This window comes from Hemicordylus capensis, chromosome 1, assembly GCF_027244095.1.
Source record: "Hemicordylus capensis ecotype Gifberg chromosome 1, rHemCap1.1.pri, whole genome shotgun sequence".
Lineage (NCBI taxonomy): Eukaryota > Metazoa > Chordata > Lepidosauria > Squamata > Cordylidae > Hemicordylus > Hemicordylus capensis.
The window spans coordinates 215,871,602-215,892,015 of NC_069657.1; the positions used below are offsets into that span (position 1 = coordinate 215,871,602).

At 44.4% G+C, this 20,414-nt stretch overlaps 1 protein-coding gene across 4 annotated transcripts in view; it reads left to right on the forward strand.

Annotated features, from left to right (window-relative positions):
- Window positions 1–1,653: 1,653 nt before the first annotated feature.
- The window catches only part of SLC39A10 (solute carrier family 39 member 10), a 97,473-nt gene continuing 78,712 nt past the window's right edge, over window positions 1,654–20,414 (forward strand). Inside the window, exon 1 of one of the 4 annotated variants that reach the window (XM_053276836.1) lies at window positions 1,654–1,781. Coding sequence is in view for 2 of the 4 variants with exons in the window: in XM_053276848.1 (XP_053132823.1) it covers window positions 2,027–2,062 (36 nt within the window). In the remaining 2 variants the exon portion in view is untranslated. Of the gene's footprint in view, window positions 1,782–1,825; window positions 2,068–20,414 lie in introns of those variants that run through there. The other 3 variants (XM_053276848.1, XM_053276844.1, XM_053276827.1) reach the window with 3 other exon arrangements.

A 20,414-nucleotide genomic window follows, 5' to 3' on the forward strand; every position in this document is an offset into this window, starting at 1 on the left:
AGAAGGTACTGATCTTGGGGAGGGGGAGGCACTGAATGGTGGCAGGAAGGAAAGAAGGGTTTAAATGATCATAATTGAAATCTCCAAGAAACAAAAGGCTGATCAGTTCCCATTGATATTTCACCTATTTTGTTTTTTTTAAGAGGCATACCAATCTAACCACTAAAACATGTTGATTTTACAACTGGCCTTGTGAATAGAGAGGTGTAGACAGCCAGTCTGGTGTAGAGCAAGGGTCGTCAATCTGGGGCTCTCAGCTGTTGTTGGACTATTATTTATTTATTTATTTATTTATTTATTTATTTATTTAACTAACATATTTTTATACTGCCCAAAACCTACTTCTCTGAGTGGTTTACAACAAGATAAAAACATTAAAACATTAGTTAAAAACAAAAACAAGAAATTTAAAACACAACAATTTAACTACACTACACCTCCCATCATCCTGTTGCAATATTAAGCTGGGGATGATGGGAGTTGTAGTCCAGCTGGGGAGCACTGAAACTGAACTGCAAACAGGGAGCATTTTTTTTACACAATACAGTACAGTCAGACACACACCCCAGCAGAAAGAGCCCTTTAATTCAATTGTATGAACTTTTCACTGCTAGGCCTTCTTTGGGGAACTGCCCTTTACTTGATGTTTGTGAAATGAAATTTGCTGTCTTGTGTTTCTGTGTGTTCGTATAGATTTTATATTCATAAGATATGGTCTTATCTACTGAGTGGAATATATGAAGGCAGAGATTTCCCCCATGCAGGAATATGGGGACAAAGTTTCTAGACAACCTAGCAACACTCTCTCTCTCTCTCTCCAAAAAACGACAAAGGAAAGGAACCTGACGCTCTAGTCCTAGAATGTTATTTAGACTCCCAGTGTAGTCAAAGGGCTGTTTGGGAGGATGGTCCCAGAATAATAGATTCCAGCATCTGAATTTGTTTCTTTTTGAACTGCTTTTTTTTAAAGTCAGAAAGAAATGCAAAGAGGTCTTGGATTCAAACCTGTTTATTCCTAGATGAATTTTTTCTCGTTTAAAAAAAAAAAAAAAGCAAAAATGCCCCAGAATCATAGACCCCAGCATCCTAGTCTGTCCTCTCTGAAAGCTGCTTTTTGTAATGACACGAAAAGCAAAGATATCTCAGACTCATAGATGCACACCTTGCTTCTTTAACTGCATTTTTAGCCCAAAAACAAGTGCAAAGAGACTTGGGCTTCAGACCCGTTTGTTTTGTTATACTGCTTCCAGGATGTATGTAGGGGAATTGTTTTTAGGATGTTAATGTATTATTGTATAGATGTAATTGTATCCACAGATAGTATATGTTTTCTGTTTTGGTCTAAGATGGTAAGTAAAATTTGACTTGATTCAGATTACCTGCTTTTGGTGTTTTATTTTGTTTTGGTTTTTGGTGCAATTTAACCCCACCCACCCCTAAACAACAAGAAGGTTCCAAAGTCACAAGCCTGTTTGTTCCCTTTGATTACTTTAACCTAAGGGCACCACCCACCTACTCACCGCTGCAGGCTCCCCTCCCACTTACAAACACTTGCCCTGTATTAACACAAGGACGGCGCACGTGGCTGGGCGAGCCGCGCGCTCGCGAGACATCCGGGCTCCTCCGAGCCGATTCCTTTCCTCTCCGGGCCCCCCTCCAACCGCATATCGCGTCATCACGGCAGCGCGGGAAGGAAGGAATTCCAGGCGCTGCGCTTCCGCTTGGTGGTGGTGGGAGGAGGCGGAGGAGGAGCGAGCAATAGCCGGCCGGGAAGAGTCCGGGTGAGTGGCTTTTAATCCGCCCCAAGTCGCGTCATCACGGCAGCGCGGGAAGGAGGCAAGCGCGAGCCGCGGTGTTGGCCGCCGGGCGGGAAGGGGAAAGGGAGGGGGAGCAAGCCGCAGCAGCCGCCGCCGCGGTGAGTGGCGGCCCGGAAGATCCGGAGGGGTGTGCGCTGCAGCGTGGGGCGCCGCCGCCGCCTGCCCCCATACAATGCTTTCTCTCGCCTAGCCTTAATTCCAAGTCGCCTATGGCGACCAGGCGAGTGGTTAAGGCGAAGACTGAGGTAGGGTAAGTTATGTCAAGAGGTGGTACTGGGCTCACCACGGCCTTTTAAATATCTTCTCTGTCGTTCAGGAAGCCTGGACGTGTTTTGTTACACAACCCCCTGGGCTGCAGCGCGCCTTGCTTTGGGTAGCATTCCTAGGCACACGCCGGCTTTAAGGCGGCGAAGCATCTTTGCCCCCCCGCCCCCCGGAAAGAGCTCCTCTTCCCTCCGCCCAGAATGAAATCGGAGCAATCGCTGCTGGGGACTTTGAGGTTAAATCCCAGCAATCCTAAACTAAACAAACAAACCTGTTTCCATTGATTTCTCTGTCTCCTTGTATATTATTTTCTATGACACAGTTTGGTGAAGTATTGTGTCTGTAACCCAGACTGCAGCTCACTGTGTAGTCAAAACGACATCTGGTGAATTATACTTGAAAAGATGCATGGGGTGGGTGTTAGTTTTCATTTAGAAATTTAAAAGGGTGCAATTCCATGAGCTCACTTGTGTGTGTGTGTATGTGTGTGTGTGTGTGCTGTGATTTCAGACAAAAATCCTTTTGCTAAGTGATTTCTCCAAGCACATGATATGTTTGAACAATGCTGAGAAGAATGTCTAAAAGGCTTTTTGTTAAAAATTAAAGTGGGAAAATGCTCTTAGTGAGATAAGTATTCTGAGCTGAACAGGTCTTAACTTTTCCTCCCCCCCCCGAGTAAAATGCATACATTTCAAAATAGGATTAAAATTTTGTAGTAAATGTCCAGAAAAGTTGAGCTCTCTAAGTTGTCAATGCCAAATATTGTTTTTGCTTGACTTCTGTTCTGTGAGGGTAATTTTGTGGTAAATCTAAAGTTGAATGCACAAGATGCTGTTCTTGAATGTTTGAATTGCTTGCGATTGATTATGCCTAATTAATATTAATGCTTGGTGATTTCCTTTCCAATGTCATTAAAATAGTTCAGTTAGGAAGATAACACTTCAGTTTTAGTTATGCTCTTAAGTGCATAAGAGCCTTGCTGGTATAGGGCAAGGCCTACCTCATCCAATGTCCTGCTTTCCACAGTGGCCAACCACATGCTTCTGAGAAGCGCACAAGCAGGAGGTGAAGGCATACCCTCTGGTATTCAAAGGCACTGCTCCTGAACCTATATATAACTGTCCAGACTATTAGTCATTGATAGACTTGTCATCCATGGATTTCCCTGTCTTCCTTCTATAGTCATCTAAGCGAATATCCATCTCTGCGTCTTGTAGCAGTGAATTCCATAGACTAAGTATGCACTGTGTAAACATCCATTTCCTTTTGTCTTTCCAAAATTTCCTGCCCCTCAGTTTCATTGAATGACTCCTGTTTCTAATATAGCGGGGGGGGGGAACCTTTGGTGACAGGGCATTAATAACTTAAAGTGATGGTTCTCATATATTTAGCAGGGCAAGAGCAACTGTCTATTCATCCTTGGCACAGGATTTCTCCAGTGGCTGCTTTTACTGTCTACCTTGTTCTTTGTGGGCAGGGAACAATTTTCTTTCTATTTATTTTAGTAAACTGCTTTGGGCTGGTTTGGACTTCATCTGTTGGACTGACTCCATGGGATAAGGAGGTAACACATGCAGGGAGCACTTCTGTGCATAGAAATGCTGTTCACCAATGGGGGGGGGGTTGAATTAACACCCCCCCCCCACACACAGTTAACAAACAGCCTGTTGGGAGTGGTGAAGGTGTGTTACATCCTTATTCCATGAGGTTGGACCTCCAAATTATTGACCAGACAGGCCATATGAGAACTTCTCTTAAAAGTGGCATATAAATACAGGTGGCCCTTGTTATCTGCAGGTGCTATGTTCTCTGCTACAACCATGGCTAATGAGACCTTGAGTGGATGGGAATTGGAGAGTTCGGTTCCAGGATGGTGGGAAAAGGCAGAAATAAGAGCAACAAAGCAACAGTCTTGAGCTGTCTGGCAGTGCCCTCACCCAATTATGCAGATTTTTGATGAAAAATTTTTGATGAAAAATTATGCAGATTTTTGATGAGAGAACTTTTTCCCAAGAAAGAGCCGCAAAATGGCTCCATTCAGCAAAACAGTGGCTGAAAATGACCTCTGAGGTAATTTCCAGCCACCTAGCAACCACGGGCAGGCAAATTTCAAGTACTTTAAAATCCGCATATGTATAATGAGGCTGTGTGCACATGGCCCGGCAGTGGATATGTGAAACTGCGGGTGCCGGGACCATGGATGACAAAGGCCACCTGTAAACAATCTCTCTAATTTTTTACATCTGTGTGCAGAATGAGTTTTGTTCTGGGCGGCAGTATCAAGGCAGTGTGTGCGCACCTGCATTCAGAATGGGGCCTTCCTGATTAAACCTGAGTGGGATCTAAAATTAACTGAGCGCACATCAAAAAAGTGTAAGCACATGCGCATTCCTTGGAGGGGACACTGCCTGTAAGCATAAAAATAACCTCTCTCTCCACTTTCTCCACACCACATGTATTTCATAAGTCTCAATCATGTCCTGCTTAGTCACCTTTTTCTAGACTTAAAAAGGCCCAAATGCTGTACCTTTTACTCTTTAAAGAGGTGTTGCAGCTCCCTGGTTGTTTTGGTTGCCCTCTTCTGAAATTTCTATTTCATTTCATCTGCTGTGAGTCAACTCATCACTGCCAATTTGAAACATAGCATGTTTTAAAACAGTAGGAGTAGCAGCTAGCAAGCTATTTTCTCCTTGGCTGTTCTCTTGTCTTTATTAACATATACTTATCTTATGAACAAGGCACCTTGCAAAAGTATCAGTAGAACAACAACAAAGATGAAATTCAGCCTAAAAGAAACAAAATCAGAACTATTTAAAACAAAACATAATTGGTGTACAGGTGGCCTTCATCTGTGGTCTTGGCACCCAAAGTTTCATGTATCCGTGTTTGTGCTATATAGACCTGAACCTAGGAAGCTGCCATATACCAAGTCAGACCATAGGTCCATCTAGCTCAGTATTAACTACACAGACTGGCAGCGGCTGCTCCAAGGTTGCAGGCAGGAATCTCTCTCAACCCTTTCTTGTAGAAGCCAGGGAGGGAACTTGGAACCCAGATGCTCTTCCCAGAGCGGCTCCATCCCCTAAGGCAGGGGTGGGGAACGTTGGCCCTCCAGCTGTTGTTGAACTACAACTCCCATCATCTCCGGCTGGGGATGGTAAGAGTTGTAGTTCCAAAACAGCTGAAGGGCCAACGTTCCCCACTCCTGCCTTAAAGGGAATGTTTTACAGTGTTCACACTTCTAGTCTCCCATTCATATGCAACCAGGGTGGACTCTGCTTAGCTAAGGGGACAAGTCATGCTTGCTAGCACGAGACCAGCTCTCCTTGTTATCTGTCGTTTAAAAAATAGTCCAAATTTGTCTGTCTGTGGTTTCTGGGTGGCCGGGAATAACTTCCAATGTCATTTCCGACCACCATTTTGCACTATGAAGCCATTTTGTGGCTCTCGGGGCAGGGGGAGGGCATTGCTGGAGACTGGAGAGCTCCTTCCTGCTTTTTTAGTCCTTTTTTAACTTCAAGGAACCTAACCTTCCATTTCCCATTGACTCAAGGTCTCGTTATCAGTTGCTGTAGGCCAGAACAGAACCCACCCCCGTGGATAAGGAGGGCCACCTGTATTAAAGCTTGCTTAAACAAAACAGTCATTTCCCCCTGCCTAAAGGAAGGTAGTGAAGAAGTTGCGCTTTCCTTGGCAACACAGGTGGAAGGCCCATCCCATCTCAGATGGCCTAAAGATTGTGCCCCTGAAATCACTATCCTTAGGCAGATTCTTGAGCTATTCTGGTCCATTTATATATAACACATACTCCTTCCTATTATGAAATAGGTGCTCTGGGTAGCTCAAAGAAAGCAATAAATCTATAACTGGGAGAAAACCAAAACAATTGATGAATAGCCAGTTAAAACTAGGATAAGGCTTTTACAGTCAAAGCCAGCACATTCAATTCAACCCAGAAGCAAACTGGTAATCCATGAATCTGATAGATCAAGGTTGGCCAACCTGAGGCCCTCCGTCTGTTGTGGGACTACCACTCCCAGGGACTGATTAATTGTGCAGTGCCTGGCTCTGTGCATCTTCAAACCCCGTCCGCACTGCTACCAAGCACAGAGAGATTCCATGGCAACTAAGAATTGGAGATGCACAGAACTGGTGTGCACAACCCGTTCTTGAGTCAGTGGGGCTCTGTGCAGTGTGTAAGCCATAGTCCCTTGCTAATGACCATTGTGGCTGGGGATGATGGGAGTTGTAGTCTATCAGTTATGGAACCTCAAGTTTTTGTTTTTACATTTTATATCCCGCTCTTCCTCCAAGGAGCCCAAAGCAGTGTACTACATACTTAAGTTTCTTCCTTATCGTGAGGATAGTTGACTGTCCTCATGATAAATAAATTGTGTAGTATGAGCTGAACGAGCAGCTCTTGTCCGAATTATTGCAGCCTGTCTGGACTGTCTTCAAGGGCAGCCCCACATAATGCAGATGAATTAATGTGGCAATGTATGAATGTTTGGTACAGTTTTACAATACAGGTTTAAAACTGGTTTCCAAAGGAAGGTGTTAATTGCTGTTTAATAAAACCATCCTCCAAAAGCTTACAAATAAAACTGTCTTAAAATATCTTTGAAACAGGGTGGATTGTTTTAAATTAAGGTAACTTTAAAATCATTAAGAGAGCCCCAGTTTAAATCACTGGTTTAAGCTAGGATTCCCCTTTGTAATCCATGCATTGAGCAAAAGTCCATACAAACTAGTTGCTATAGCAATTAAAATATCTTGGTTTGCAACTAAAGCTTTTATGTTACCTAGGAGCATAACTAACATGTCTAGCCGTTTGATTCATAGCATGACTTTTGCACTGTGCAACTATATCTCCTTAATGACAAGGATCATAACTGTGCAACTGGTTGTTCTGTCCACATAAAAGGAGACTAAGCAAAACCCCTTACTTGAAGACAGTGATTGTAGTCCAGAACAACCAACTCTATGCTAGACTGTTTTAGCTCCAAAAATTTTCAGAGGCAGTGCTGATATTCATTAGCAAAACAGTGATTCTTCATGAGATGAAAAGTGAACTACCATGCTATTTGAGAGTCATAAATGTTCAGCTTTGTCTTAATAAATATGATCTCATCATATATGCAGTTCTTGTAATCAAAAGCCAAATCCCCCCCCCCCCGGGGTTTTCTTTAACATAAAAATTAGCCGCATGTGTCCATTCAAATTTGACCTCAAAACCCATCACCTCCTTGTAGCCTTTGGCACAATCCTTAGTCCCCTACTCTAAAGGTAAAGTAAAGTGTGCTGTCAAGTCGATTTTGACTCCTGGCACCCACAAAGCCTTGTGGCTTTCTTTTGGTAGAATACAGGAGGGGTTTACCATGCATATTCTTACTCTGCCTCCACTCCCCTCTCCCTCCTTGGTTCTCTCCCATTTGTCCTTTCTGGATTTTGAGCCCCTTAGGGCAGGCATGTATCCTCCCTCCTGTTGTAAAGTGCCTTGTACAGGGTTGGTGCACTCAGAATAATAGAAAAATATGCTCTAGTGTGTGGAGGAGGTTCATAGGTTTGGTTAAGAGAGAAGTGTATACTCTAACATATTTGTATTAAATTGGGATTTTAGACTTTTTAAAAGCAACTTTTAATATATATGTTATATATATTTAAGGTCGGCCTGTGGTGTCGGCCTTCGGTGTAGGGCTGTGCTATTTTCAGTTTGGCTGTTTGAAGAGTTGTTGTAGTAAGCATGCCAGCTTTGTTATTGATACTGGGTTGAAGTAGTTGTAATGTGTTTGGGTTTGTCTGGGGATGGGGAGACAGGGGGCGCCTTCGTGGAATGCGGGGCAGCTATTCCGGTGGTAGTGGGGAATAGAAGAAGTAACGTTGGCAGGTCAGCAGGCTGTTTCAGAGGAAGGGTAGCCAGAAATTTAATAGCCATCTCCCCTTCTGGCTGCCCTGTCAGCTCTTTGACCTTGGGGAGCACTGCCAACAACCCACATAGCCTTACCTTGCTCCTTTGCAATGCCAGGTCGGTCCAAAATAAACCTGAAGTCATCCATGAAGGGGCCGACCTGATGTGCATCACTGCGACTTGGTTGGGGGAGGCTGGTGGCCCAGTTTGGTCTGTTTCTTCCTCCAGGGTATTCTGTAGAGCAGCAGATGAGGGGACGTGGGCAGGGAGGTGGAGTGGCTGTGGTCTATAAGGATAACATCTCCCTTACCAGGGTCCCTGTTAGGGTATCAATCAGACCATACTGAATGTGTGTACTTAAGTTTGGGGACCAGGGATAGATTGGGACTTCTGTTGGTGTACTGATCACCCCGCTGCCCAACAGAATCCCTTACTGAGCTCGCGGACTTGGTCGCAGAACTTGCGTTGGAGTCGCACAGGCTTTTGGTACTGGGGGACTTCAGTGTTCATTTTGGGACCAGTTTGTCCGGGGCAGCTCAGGAGATCATAGCGGCCATGACAACTATGGACCTATCCCAAGCAGTCTCTGGATCAACGCATATTGCAGGTCACACACTTGATTTGGTCTTTTATTCTGAGCAGGGTGGTGTTCTGTGAATGGGGACTCCTGTGATATCCCCATTGTCATGGATGGACCACCATCTGGTTAAGGTTGGACTTACAATCACTTCCCACCTCCGCAGGGGCGAGGGGCCTATTAGAATGGTCTGCCCAAAGAGGTTATTGGATTCAGTAGGATTCCAAGAAGCCTTGGAGGGATTCAGTGTTGGCTCTGATGGTGAGCCTGTTGATTCCCTGGTTGAGAGTTGGAACAACTTGCTCACCAGGGCAGTAGACACGATTGCTTCTAAGCATCCCCTCCGACCCACTTCAAAATTGGCCCCTTGGTATACGGAAGAGTTATGGGGGCAGAAGCGGCAAGGTAGGCGACTGGAGTGCAAGTGGAGAAAGACTCTGCTAGAATCTGACAGATTACGACATGGAGCACATCTAAAGATCTATGCTCAGGCAATACATGCGGCAAAGAAGCAGTTCTTTTCTGCCCATATTGCCTCTGGGAGTTCACATCTGGAGTTGTTCAGGGTTGTGAGGGGACTAGTATCTGCCCCCCCCTTCTTAAATCAGAATTTGGAATCATCAGTTACCAGCTGCGATGTGTTTAAAGAATTTTTCGCAGATAAAATCTCTCGGATTCGAGCCAACCTAGATGGAGACTCCACAATTAATTTGATGTCTGAACTGGAGGTGTCCAGCTATTCCTCTTATGTGATTTGACTGGATCAGTTTCAGTTTGTGACTCCTGAGGATGTGGACAAGCTGCTTGGGGCGATGAGGCCTACCAGTTGTTCTCTTGACCCTTGTCCCACATGGCTTGTTCATTCTAGCAGGGAGACTGTTGTAGGTGGCCTGGTGGAAATCATAAATGCTTCTCTGAGGGAGGGCAAGATGCCTCCTTGTCTTAAGGAGGGAATTATTAGACCTCTTCTAAAGAAGCCTGCATTAGATCCCTCAGAGTTGAGCAATTATAGGCCTGTTTCCAATCTCCCATGGTTGGGCAAGGTAATTGAGAGGGTGGTAGCCTCTCAGGTCCGGTCGGTCTTGGAGGAAACTAATTATCTAGACCCGTTTCAAACTGGTTTTCGGGCGGGCTATGGGGTTGAGACTGCTTTGGTTGGCCTGATGGATGATCTCCAATTGGGAATTGACATGAAGTGTGACTCTGTTGGTCCTTTTGGATCTCTCGGCGGCTTTCGATACTATTAACCATAGTATCCTTTTGGAATGTCTGAGAGTGTTGGGGATGGGAGGCACTGGTTTGCATGGTGTCAATTGGAGATTGTTGCTCTTCGAAATCTGAGCTTAAGGATGGTGTCCCTCAAGGCTCCGTACTCTCTCCAATGCTTTTTAACATCTACATGAAACTGCTGGGAGAGATCATCAGGGGATTTGGAGCTGGATGTTACCAGTACGCTGATGACACCCAGATCTACTTCTCCATGTCAGCCTCTTCAGGAGTTGGCATATCCTCCCTAAATGCCTGCCTAGAAGCAGTAATGGGCTGGATGAGGGAGAATAAACTGAAGCTGAATCCAGATAAGACAGAGGTACTTATTGTGTGGGGTCAGAACTCAAGAGACAATTTTGATCTCCCTGTTCTTGATGGGGTCACACTTCTCCAAAAGGAGCAGGTTTGCAGTCTGGCAGTACTTCTGGATTCACACCTCTCCCTGGTTTCTCAGGTTGAGGCAGTGGCCAGGGGTGCTTTCTATCAGCTTCGGCTGATACGCCAGCTGCGCCCGTTTCTCGAGATCAATTACCTCAAAACAGTGGTACAGCTGTTGGTAACCTCCAGACTTGACTTCTGTAATGCGCTCTATTTGAGGCTGCCTTTGTACGTAGTCTGGAAACTTCAGTTGGTTCAGAATGCGGCAGCCAGGTTGGTCTCTGGGTCATCTCAGAGAGACCACATTACTCTTCTGTTGATGGAGCTACACTTGCTGCCAATAGGTTTCTGGGCAAAATACAGAGTGCTAGTTATAATTTACAAAGCCCTAAACGGCTTAGGCCCTGGGTATTTAAGAGAATGTCTTCTTCGCTATGTTCCCCACCGCCCATTGAGGTCACATGAGGAGGTCCGTCTCCAGTTGCCTCCAGCTCGTTTGATGGCTACACAGAGACGGGCCTTCTCAGCTGCTGCCCCAAGATTGTGGAATGCGCTCCCTACTAAGATATGAGCCTCCCCATCTCTGGCAATTTTTAAGAAACTTCTGAAAACACATCTCTTCAACCAAGCTTTCTCAGCTTTTTACAACTTGTTTTTAAATTGTTTTGGCTATTTAATTGGTTTTATGATGTTTTAATTGTTAGTTATTATTTTATGCAGTTTTATAATTTTGTTTTAATTAATTGGTTTTATGATGTTTTAATGTAAACCGCCCTGAGCCTTAGCAGTATAAAGGGAAGGGCAGTATAAAATTTTAATAATAAATAAATAATAAATACATATGTAAAATATTCTAACATAAGAATTGTTCAGTATTTTTCCACCCTATTTTGAAATGGCCACGTGTTTGTGTATCACAAACACTTAAGAATTCTCTGAAACTAACTACAAAAGATGTAAAATCTCTCCTTTCTGCTTTGTTCTGGCTCCTTCTGTTTATCTGTTCTCTGTGTTGTTGCTGTTAAGTAGCTTGACTTGGGTACACTATTGTCTTTTCATACCTTTCAACTCCTGTTTTAAACACTTCCTTTTATTTATCTCCATCCAGAGCAAAAGTGTTATGAGTGTTGCAAAAGTAATTGGGGAGGTGGGCTGCATTGGCTTTTAAATAAGAACTACTTAAAATGTTGATCATTATTTGTTTAATATCGCAAAATGTAAAGCATAGATGCAATAAACCAATTAAAAATAGTGTTGACAAATACTTTCGCATTTCAGTTGACAGTTTCTACTGGTGTCCAATGCAAACACAATGGGATGACCGGAACATTCACTGTGTAAGCAAGACCTGAATGTGTCATTCAGGTCTTGCTTACACAGTGAATGTTATGGTCATCCCATTGTGGTGGCTGGAGAGGTAACAACCTTGTAGGAATTCATTTCATGGTATTGCATACATGTTCCAATCACCCTCAGAACTAGTGTTCTCTCATTATTTTCATCTCTGCGGAATGAGTTTTGTTATCAGTGGCACTATCAAGGCAGTGTGTGCACATGTGCATTTGGAATGGGGCCTTCTTGATTCAACCTGAGCGGGATCTAAAATTAGCTGAGTGGACATAAAAAAACCCCTTCTGAGTGCGTACACATGCACACACCTTAGAGGGAACACTGCTCAGCATCTGACCTTGCTCCTTTGGTCAGCTCAAAATAAGATCGAAATAATCCATTATTTGATCATGGATGAGGGAGCCAACTTGGCTTGTACAGTGAGGGAAATAAGTATTCGATCCCTTCACAAAAGTGATTTTCTATGGGATTAAGGTATGGAGACTGGCTGGGCCACTCCAGGACCTTCATGTGTTTCTTCTTGAGCCACTCCTTTGTTGCCTTGGCTGTGTGTTTTGGGTCATTGTCATGCTGGAATACCCATCCACGACCCATTCTCAATGCCCTGGCTGAGGGAAGGAGGTGCTCACCCAAGATCTGACGGTACATGGTCCCGTCCATCGTCCCTTCGATGCGGTGAAGGTGTCCTGTCCCCTTAGCAGAAAAACACCCCCAAAGCATAATGTGTCCACCATGTTTGACGGTGGGGATGGTGTTCTTGGGCTCATAGGCAGCATTCCTCCTCCTCCACACATGGCGAGTTGAGTTGATGCCAAAGAGCTCGATTTTGGTCCCATCTGACCACAACACTTTCGCCCAGTTCTCCTCTGGATCATTCAGATGTGCACTGGCAAACTGCAGACGGGCCTGTACATGTGCTGCCTTGAGCGGGGGACCTTGTGGGCACTGCAAGATTTCAGTCCTTCACGGCGTAGTGTGTTACCAATTGTTTTCTTGGTGACTATGGTTCCAGCTGCCCTGAGATCATTGACAAGTTCCCCCCGTGTAGTTCTGGGCTGCTTTGTCACCGTTCTCATGATCATTGCAACTCCACGAGGTGAGATCTTGCATGGAGCCCCAGACCGAGGGAGATTGACAGTTGTTTTGTGTTTCTTCCATTTGCGAGTTATCGTGCCAACTGTAGTCACCTTCTCACCAAGCTGCTTGGCGATAGTCTTGTAGCCCAGTCCAGCCTTGTGCAGGTCTACAACCTTGTCCCTGACATCCTTCGACAGCTCTTTGGTCTTGGGCATGGTGGTGAGTTTGGAAGCTGAGTGATTGCTTGCTTCTATGGACAGGTGTCTTTTATACAGGTACTGTAACAAGCTGGGATTAGGAGCACTCCCTTACAGAGGGTGTTCCTCATCTCAGCTCATTACCTGCATATAGTGAAGACACCTGGGAGCCTGAAATCTTGCTGGTTGATAGGGGATCGAATACTTATTTCCCTCACTACAATGCAAATCCATCGCTGACTTTTGGGCACTGGGCTTTTGAGGGTTTGTTTGTTGTTGTTCTGTCTCTCACAGCTACAATAAACCTACCATTCCAATTATAGCCTGGTCATTTCTGTGTCAGAGGGCAAACGGACAAAATCAGCAGGGGATCAAATACTTATTTCCCTCACTGTATAACTGAAACCTGGTTGAGGGAGGCTAGTGGCCCGGTATGGGCTCAGCTCCTCCCTACTGGGTACTTACTCTGTGGTGGAGCAGGTTGGGGGAAGGTAGTGGTCGGTGGAGTAGCTATGGTCCTTCAAATAACATCTCCCCTACCAGAATCCCTGTGAGAGAACTGGACCATATTGAGTGTGTGTATCTTGGCCTGGGCACTCAGGATAGATTGCTGAGTCTATTGGTGTACTGAGCACCCTGTTGCCAAATGGAGTTCCTAACTGAGCTGAGGGAGCTGGTCGCAGAGTTTGAGTCATCCAGGCTTTTGGTTTGGGGGGTGACCAGTGTTCACTTTGGGGCTGGCTTGTCTGGTTCAGCTCAGGAGTTCACAGCAGCCATGACAACTATGGGCCTATCCCAATTGGTCAAGGGGCCCACACACATTGCTGGTAACACCCTTGATTTGGTCTTTTGCTCAGATCAGAGTGGTGGTCCATCAGTGTTCTCTCTATTTTTAATTTTTTTTAAATCTGTGTGCGTAATGAGTTTTGTTCTGGGCAGCAGTATCAAGACAGTGTGCGTGCATGTGCATTCAGAATGGGGCCTTCCCGATTCAACTTGAGCGGGATCTAAAATGTACTGAGCGGACATAAAAACTTGTGAGCGTGCTCACACCTTAGAGGGAGCACTGTGTTCCGTGGGTAGAGACTCCTAGAGTGTCTCCATTGTCATGGATAGACTACCATCTGGTTAAGGTTGGTTTTGTGGCCACAACCCACCCCTTCAGGGGTTCAGGATCTATTAGAATAGTCAACTCTGGTTAATATGACAGCTATGTCCATTCCTGGAAGATAATGAGCTGGTGCACTGTCTAGTAACCTTGACTACTGCAGTGTGCTCTGCTTGGGGCTGCTGGTGTGTGTGTGTAGTTCGGAAACTTCAGTTGGTCCAAAATGCAGTGGCTAGATTGGTCTTGGGTTTCTTGGAGAGACAATATTATGCCTGTTTTTTAAAACAACTGCATTGGCTGCCAATAGGTTTATGGGCAAAATACCAAGTGCTGGTAATTACCTTTAAAGCCCTTGAATGGCTTAGGACCAGGTTACCTGGGAAAGCACCACCTTCTCCTGCCGCACATTAAGGTTATCAAGAAAGGTCCACTGGCGGTGAGTTGGATGAGCCTTCTCTGTAGCCACCCTGGGCTATGGAATGCACTTCCTATAGATATCTGTGGCATAACATCTTTGTCAGCCTTTAAAAGCCCTTAAGACACATTTTTTTTTAGCCAGGCTTTTAGTAATCCGAAATGTTTTAAATTGTTTTAACAGTTTGTTTTATTTTGTTTTTGTTGTGTTTATTTCCGTGAATCACCTAGAGCCTTTGGAGTCAAGCAGTAAATACATACATACCTTGGATAACTTTCAATTCCTTCATGGGTCACATGCCCAGAGGTCCAAAGAGCTGAATTATACAGCCTGATACTTCTGATAAACTCAGTCGAGGAAGGTCTCTTAGTTCTCTTCAAGAAAGTGTGGAAAGGATGGCAGCCTCTGGGCTTGTGATAGCCCCCTGAAGTTCTGACGCTCCCTGCTCTTTCTCTTGTAGCTATTCAAAATGCTTTAGAAATTTGCAAGTGAGTTTGCCATCTAATACTAATAGGGGAAGAGATCTAAAGTCCTCTTAGAACTTACAGAATTAGCTCCAGCACTTTGGATCCTGGCCTGTGTTCCTGAATAGAATTGTGAATGTGATAGAGGTGATAATCATGTCAACAATTACAGGGTTAAAAAGAGGTAAGTCAAGAGCCCTATGCCAGATATTGTTTTTGAGGCAGCCTCAGCTTCTAATTTACTTCTTGAACCTGTAAAGAAATGAGAGGTTGATATGAGTTCAAGGTTTGCTGTCTTGAGAAAAGGCTTCTGGTGTCAGTTGCGTTCATATTGTGTTGAAAGTAAAAGGATACATCTTTACTTGGCAATGAGTCTCACCAAACTCAGTTGGGACTTGTTCCCCAGGAGATGTGCATAAGATTGTGTCCTTACTCTAAAAGCAGAGGTGAAAGAGCAAGAACAGATCAAGAAAGCTTCAAGTGCTGATTCTGTTCAACTAGGAGTCCAAATCTGTGCTTGAAAGGGCAGGTTTTAGATAGTCACATATATCATTAAATTGGTCCCATGTAGTGCTTCTGTTTCCAGCTGATGTCACAATGTTTTCACAGTCTCTCTGCTTAAATGGTTAAAGATTTTAAGAGTGCTTAACACTTGGGGAGAGACTTCTAGAAAATGTAATTGCTCAGTAACTCAGGTTAAGAGATTGACAGCATCAAAAGTGTGGCAAGCTTTTACAAGGAGAAAATATATCCCCAACCTACTTTGGATTGCAGTTTAATTGGTAAGATTTTTAGCAGAGTACTTGGTGATTTGCCACACTTCCAAGGAAATCTTCCCAGGGGTTGACATTGTGGTTTATTAGTGTGATATGTTTAAGCTGTGTGAAGACATCTTACATATTTGTCTGCTATATCCCGTAGGATTTCTAGTTGGGCTTGAATCTTTTTTGTGACCCGAGAGTAATTATTTTTAAGTTTCTGGCCTGCCTTTTGGCCTGAATTGACTCCTCAAAGCAGCTTAGAACAAATACAAATGCCAGGGCATATGCTTCCAGGAACAGATTCTGTATGACATCGATCTAAGCTGGTTCTACTTCTTGATATATTTTACTTGGGAAACTGACTGTGGTGTTTGCATGTGCCAGATTTGTAGAACTAGTTTGGGTTTAAAAAATAAAACAGCCATATGTGTCTCTGGATTGTAAAATATTTTTCATTTATGTTCTAGTATGGAATAGGGCTGGTTAATTGACAGATCAAATACTTAAAGCTTTAATTTAATAGAACTGTAACAAAGGGGTACTAAATATAAATATACACATGTGCACACAAATTCTAAATCATTGTAAGCCAGTTATTAAAAGTGTTATACAGAAGTATGAATGCTGTCAAAAGAATTAACAAGTGTTTTAGCTTTTTTCTGGAATCTTGTGGATAGCCTCAGCCAGTTTAATTTTCAACAACTTCTAACCCCAAATACCAAAGCACCTATAAAAGGGAAAAGTTGGTTTTAACAAGGGTTCAAAGGACAAGGATTGCCTGCTCCTAAATGGGGTGTGTATTCAGGTGTGCAGGTGTCTGTGTCTGTCTTCAGACCTGCAGGGCAGGGGAGCAAGGGGCCCAGGTGACAACATGATGCAGTTAAAAATGATGGGCTGCCACCTCACAAGATCAGTTCTTGTCTTCATGGAATATTTGACCATAGTCATAATTCACTGCCTATTACTTGAAAGTAACTAATGTCCTAACCCTAATACTGTATGTTTGGTTTTTGCTCTGTTCAATTGTCAGTATATCTTTCAAGTAGTGGCTAGTAATGCAGACTTGCTTAACATACTATATGCTTTGATCTTGTACAACTGCTCATTTAATTGTGATTGTGTCTCTTTAACTATTTTTAAAAATTTGTCATTTTAGTCAATAACCAAAGTACTTGAGTGTTTAACTGAATGTTTTCTTTGTTGACTCCTTATAGCAAAAGGAGAGAGAGGATTGAATGACTCCTGTAATGTGGCAGAAACAGATAGTGATGAAGTTTGTTTTGGGGTGATCTTCTATTGGACCTTGTTTTGAGGTGATCTTGTATTGGAAAAGCCAGAGTGTAAATCTGTTTAAGTGTGCAAAGGCCTTTGATTTGGGGAGCAGGAAGAGTATGCAATGAAAACGAGAACACTCCAAGGGAAAAACGTGTACACCCATAACTGGAAGATGTGGAGGAGATATCTCCATGGTTTCCTTACTGTCTTTTGCAGAAAGAGAACAGCCATGACAACAGGCAATCGGTTCTTCTGAAGAGGAACTATAGAGAAGCCGTTTTTGACATGGATTCCTTAAGTGTGCAGATGGAAGTGGACTGGAACTATTGAAATGTGACTCATGTCAAAATATAGAAGAGTCATTTAAGTGGCGTTAAGTAGCTTTGTAGAATCGCATGAAATTGACAGCTCTGATTATACTGTGCGTTTCCTCCCACATGGATGACATAATCTAATCATAGCTTGATCCTCCTTGCTCACATAACTACTTTGCCATATCGGACCAAAGATCCATCTAGCTTAACATGCTATCTCCAATAGTGGTCAGCCAGAGGCCTCTGACAAGCAATGCAGTATGGAATACCACGATGGGAAATGGGTCTTGCCAAAGACTTGGTGTTCTGAGGCAGACTGCATCTGAACGTGGAGGCATCCATGCTAGCTGCTATCCATAGAGCTATCCTCCATGCATTTATGTAATCCATCTTTAAAAGCAGGTAAGTAATAATTGCCGGCAGCAGCATTATCTTGAAGTAATGAATTCCATGAATCAGGCAATGAGTGAATAAATTCTTCTTTTAATCTGTCCAGTCAGAGTCATCTGGGGAGCTAGCTAGAGATTCAGTGATTATGATAAACAGATTATCTCTGTTCAGTGGCTGACAACCAGACTAAGTTATGAGCAATCCCATTGAAATTGGACAAGTAAGTAATGACTTGGTTGTCCCCTTAATTTCAGTGGGACTACTCATGAATTACTTTGGATGTCTGTGTCTGTTCATTTTATGAACCTTTTAGCAAGAGTAAACAAACCCATCTGCCATGCAGGCCAGTGTGGTCTGTGAGTCCACTCCCTTCCCACAATCAGCTGAGGCCTTTGCCCTCTTTCTAGCACTTCTGAGTGTTAACAAGGGCTCAGAGTGAGAGCTACAGTATATTGTGATGGGCAGCAGTGGGGTGGCTGATGTGCTAAATACTTTTTGGAGGTGCTGGGAAAGGAAGGGGCTTGTTTCTCAATCTGATCAGTAGGAAGGGAGAAGGCTGCTGTAATGGCAATCACAGTTAACAGGTTCCTGGAGAGAAGTGGAGGAGGAAGCCGCAATGGGCCAACTCGCAAGCTGCATGGCTGCCCCCATATCCTCATAGGAAATGCCCAGCATGTGAGGAGCAGCCACTCCTATCTACAGTGAGGGAAATAAGTATTTGATCCCCTGCTGATTTTGTCCGTTTGCCCTCTGACACAGAAATGACCAGGCTATAATTGGAATGGTAGGTTTATTGTAGCTGTGAGAGACAGAATAACAACAAACAAACCCTCAAAAGCCCAATGCCCAAAAGTCAGCGATGGATTTGCATTGTAGTGAGGGAAATAAGTATTCGATCCCCTATCAACCAGCAAGATTTCAGGCTCCCAGGTGTCTTTTCACTATATGCAGGTAACGAGCTGAGATGAGGAACACCCTCTGTAAGGGAGTGCTCCTAATCTCAGCTTGTTACAGTACCTGTATAAAAGACACCTGTCCATAGAAGCAAGCAATCACTCAGCTTCCAAACTCACCACCATGCCCAAGACCAAAGAGCTGTCGAAGGATGTCAGGGACAAGGTTGTAGACCTGCACAAGGCTGGACTGGGCTACAAGACTATCGCCAAGCAGCTTGGTGAGAAGGTGACTACAGTTGGCACGATAACTCGCAAATGGAAGAAACACAAAACAACTGTCAATCTCCCTCGGTCTGGGGCTCCATGCAAGATCTCACCTCGTGGAGTTGCAATGATCATGAGAACGGTGACAAAGCAGCCCAGAACTACACGGGGGGAACTTGTCAATGATCTCAGGGCAGCTGGAACCATAGTCACCAAGAAAACAATTGGTAACACACTACGCTGTGAAGGACTGAAATCTTGCAGTGCCCGCAAGGTCCCCCGCTCAAGGCAGCACATGTACAGGCCCGTCTGCAGTTTGCCAGTGCACATCTGAATGATCCAGAGGAGAACTGGGCGAAAGTGTTGTGGTCAGATGGGACCAAAATCGAGCTCTTTGGCATCAACTCAACTCGCCATGTGTGGAGGAGGAGGAATGCTGCCTATGAGCCCAAGAACACCATCCCCACCGTCAAACATGGAGGTGGACACATTATGCTTTGGGGGTGTTTTTCTGCTAAGGGGACAGGACACCTTCACCGCATCGAAGGGACGATGGACGGGACCATGTACCGTCAGATCTTGGGTGAGCACCTCCTTCCCTCAGCCAGGGCATTGAGAATGGGTCGTGGATGGGTATTCCAGCATGACAATGACCCAAAACACACAGCCAAGGCAACAAAGGAGTGGCTCAAGAAGAAGCACATGAAGGTCCTGGAGTGGCCCAGCCAGTCTCCAGACCTTAATCCCATAGAAAAATCTGTGGAGGGAGCTGAAGGTTCGGGTTGCCAAACATCAGCCTCGAAACCTTTCTGACTTGGAGAGGATCTGCAAAGAGAAGTGGGACAACATCCCTCCTGGGTTGTCTGCAAACCTGGTGGCCAACTACAAGAAACGTCTGACCTCTGTGATTGCCAGCAAGGGTTTTGCCACCAAGTACTAAGACATCTTTTGTGAAGGGATCGAATACTTATTTCCCTCACTACAATGCAAATCCATCGCTGACTTTTGGGCACTGGGCTTTTGAGGTTTTGTTTGTTGTTGTTCTGTCTCTCACAGCTACAATAAACCTACCATTCCAATTATAGCCTGGTCATTTCTGTGTCAGAGGGCAAACGGACAAAATCAGCAGGGGATCAAATACTTATTTCCCTCACTGTACCTCACAGCATGCACACACTACTCCAATAGCCAAGCTGTTTAGAGTAGGGGAGATTCCTGGCTAGAGAGCAATAGCCGCTCATATGCTGAGTGCTGCTTGAGACTGAGCAGTTGGGAAGCTGGGAGAAGGAAAAAATGGCTCAGGCTTATGTGCATTCCTGAGTGTGTCGCTCTTGAAATTGGACCATTATAATGGACATTGAATCAGGAAAACGATCCCTTCCCTTTGGGACTGTGAAGGGTGGTTTCTCTCAGCAGAGAAATCCCTGCCCTCTCTTCCTCCTCCATCTCCAAACTAGGAACTATGAGAGAAGAGTAGGCCAACCAAGTAGTAGCCCAACTAGTGTTCCCTCTAAGAGGGATTCCCAGATGTTGTTGACTACGACCCCCAGAATCCTCAAGCAAAATCCATTGCAGCTGGGGATTCTGGGAGTTGTAGTCAACAACATATGGGAATCCCTCTTAGAAGGAACACTGCACCCAACCCAGTATGGTTGGGAAGTAAATCCTACTGGCTGACATTCTACACAGC